Genomic DNA, 3,030 nt, shown 5'->3' on the forward strand with positions numbered 1-3,030 from the left:
TGAAAAAGGCCCTTGGACACAGAGATGCACATATAAGCCCACCCGAAACCCTGGAAGTTCTGGAAGAACTTCCTAGCAACACCTGCCACATAGATGCCCTGTAATTGGATCTTCTGAGACCCACCAGAGCCCATTCAGCTGCCACTGGAAAGCTCCACAGACCCCAATACCACTCTCCATCCTTGAGGAGCAATAACTTCTAAACCATTCTATGAAAGGTATAGAATGTGGGTTGGGATCATAAGGCAGAAAGTCCAAAGGTGAGGCTAAGCAGTGTGGATCAATGATCTCAGGAAAAAATGCACTTTTTTCAGCGTAGCAATTTTATTGTAGGGAAGTGGCAGGAAAGGCAGCAGACAGGAAAGGGGAGGCAGCTGCCTGCGAGGGGGCCATTTCTAGCTCCTGGCTGGGACCACCTCAGTAGGAACAGAGGAAAGGAAGTCTTTTGGCACAGTGAGCGGTACGCCAGTTACCTCCTGAGCAGGCAGAACAAGAAGGAGCCATCAGCCTCCTGCCTACCCCTTCTTCTTCCCCCAGGAAGACCCCCCCAACTCCTGCCACCAGCCCCAAGCCTCAGTGGAGGGGAAAGACCCAGGAGGCCTCTCCCTGGAGATCGAGGCTCCTTCCCTAGAGCTGCCTCTTTGGGCGCCTCCCAGAACTTCCCATCATTCATCCCCAGCCCATCTCACCTCGGGTACACAGGGCCACACATCTGCCACCACAGGTGTTGGGCTGGCCGGCAGCCCAGTACGCAAAATTCCAAGAGCTGCCATCAGCCCAGAGGAACCTTTTACAACGGCCCTAGGGAAGGTAGAAGGAGAAGTGGTAGACTGAGGAGGGGTAGAGGCAGGCAGAGAGACAGAATCAGTGCTGTCCTTGCTGGCTCTTCCTGCTGTCTGCAGGGCCATGGGCCCTTGACCACAGTGGACATTGTCCTGGTCAACTGCACCGTCATCGCATGCTGGGCATCCCAGTGACACAGTCACCCTTAAGTTGCCCCCATCCTAGAGCTAAGAGGCCCACAATCTTGCCCAGTACATGGAGATAGAGGCCAAGAGGAAGCTGAGCCCAGACCTCCTGATTCTAAGTCCTCGGCTCTTCCCGATGCCTGGGCAGGCCGTGGGTGCCCCATCCAGGTGCGCTTCCTTTCCCAGCCATTCAGAGGCTCATAGAGCAGAAATGCAGACACATCCACAGCAAGTTGGGCCCTGGCTGGGGTCAGCAGGGGCTGGCACTCCTCTTACCCTGCCCACGATCCTGCCTCCGATCCAGACTTGACCCTGGTTGAGCACCCTGACAGAGCACTGGAGTTGGTAATTAAAGCTGAAGTTGTGGATGGAGACGAGGTTGCCCCGGTAGCACCTCTGACAGATAAACTGCAAGACAGGGAAAAAGAGGGAGAATGCAGTGTCCTTCACACAGGAATCCCCATGGCCAGAGCCTTGGGTCTCTGAGTCTCCAAAATGTATGCTCTACCTCCCCACCACGACTATTTCAAAGATTGGTGAACAAAAGACAACATGGGAAAAAAGGGGGGATTTCAAATATATTGATACCAAAATAAAGTCGTGTACAAAATGCATCAAGTTTGCACATATCCCCCCATCTGACCCCAGCACCTCTGGAGGCTTCAGCCTCTACTGACACCCCAGAGCCCTCAAAAGGGAAAAGAACCAGTGCCTCAGAAGCTGAAGACATGTCTCCTGCCCCCTCCCCTGCCCAGCCTCAGCCTCAGACCACTCACCTGAGCCTTATTAAACTGTTTGGCCCTCCTCACCAGGAGGTAGCGACACGTCTTGCATCCGGGGCTGCCTTCCAGTTTGACTATGTCTTCTTCCTTAGGGCACTGAAGGTCCTTGTCCACCACCTCCAGGGCTGAGTCTGACTCCATAGCCTCCTCTTCCTCAGGATCATCTTCGCTTCCAGAGCCTCCTTCTACCTCCTCCTCCAGCGGCATCAGCTCCCCAGCAGGGGCCTCCTCAGGTTCTGGTTCTAGTATCTCCCCATCCTGAGGCAAGGCTTCATTTTCCAAGGGGCTGTTGAAGTCGGGAGTTTCTGTCCCTGGCAGGGAGAAAGACCAAGTGTCCATCCTTCACCTCGTGCCCTGGTTCTTCCTCGGAACCATGGACAGCTCCTGCCCTGCCCCCGTGCCAGCCATTGTCCTCTCAACTCTGCCTGGAAAGAGAAATCTGCAACCGCGCCTCTGGGAGGAGAACTCAGCCTCCCCCTTGAGGTCAAGGTGGTTAAGAGCAAGGGCTTAGAGTCAGGCCCTCTAGGTTCGATTCCTGGCTCCATTTACTACTGGCGTTATTTCTTTGTGAAATTGATAAGGAATGCTACATACCTCGTGGAGATGTTCTAAGGAGTCAAGGAGATAATGCATACGACATTCTCAGTAAGCTCAAAGTAAAAGGAATTGTGCACACCACTAGCATTATGTAAACTGGACAAAATAGGGACTGTCACAGTAGATCCGAGACTATAGTCATAACAGATGCCTGAACAGAGATTCCAAATTTGGGCATGATCAGGGAAGGGAGCGAGTACTTGCTTCAGACTCATCTACCATATAACAAAACAAAATAGAGAAAGGAAGACTGAAGGCCAAGACTTACTCAGATGAAGAGTAGAAACGGCCCCAACCAGAAGAGTCAGAAATAGAGGGAGTTTCATCCTGGCTTTGTCCTGCAATGGAGAAACAGTTTGTCATTGACACACGCATAGGAGCCAGACAATTAGGGAACCTTGGGAGGGAAGTGGAGAAAAAGAAGTCAAGAACAGAAGTCAAGGCATTATGTAAAATTGTGGATGTATAACCGATGTGACTCTGCAATCTGCATTTGGGGTAAAATTGGGAGTTCATAACTCACTTCAGTCTAATGTATGAAGTATGATATGTCAAGTGCTTTGTAACGTTGTGAACAACCAATAAAAAAAAAAAAAAAGAACAGAAGTCAAGATGGACCAGAGAAGCGAGTGCTGAGGGAGCCCTGGCTGGCTGCTCCAGGACACTGGGAACCTCTCTGAAAA

General features: G+C 51.7%; 1 protein-coding gene across 1 annotated transcript; it reads right to left on the reverse strand.

Annotated features, from left to right (window-relative positions):
- Positions 1-337: 337 nt before the first annotated feature.
- Positions 338-2,673, reverse strand: PRG2 (proteoglycan 2, pro eosinophil major basic protein; the record flags this gene model as incomplete). The annotated part of the gene is made up of 5 exons (XM_081280550.1): positions 338-476; positions 690-801; positions 1,245-1,376; positions 1,745-2,061; positions 2,616-2,673. The coding sequence occupies 5 exons, from the start codon at positions 2,671-2,673 to the stop codon at positions 418-420; spliced, it is 678 nt and encodes a 225-aa protein (XP_081136676.1). The 3' UTR covers positions 338-417.
- Between the last annotated feature and the right edge of the window lie 357 nt (positions 2,674-3,030).

The sequence above is a fragment of the Spermophilus citellus genome, assembly GCF_964194105.1.
Source record: "Spermophilus citellus genome assembly, chromosome: 2".
NCBI lineage: Eukaryota > Metazoa > Chordata > Mammalia > Rodentia > Sciuridae > Spermophilus > Spermophilus citellus.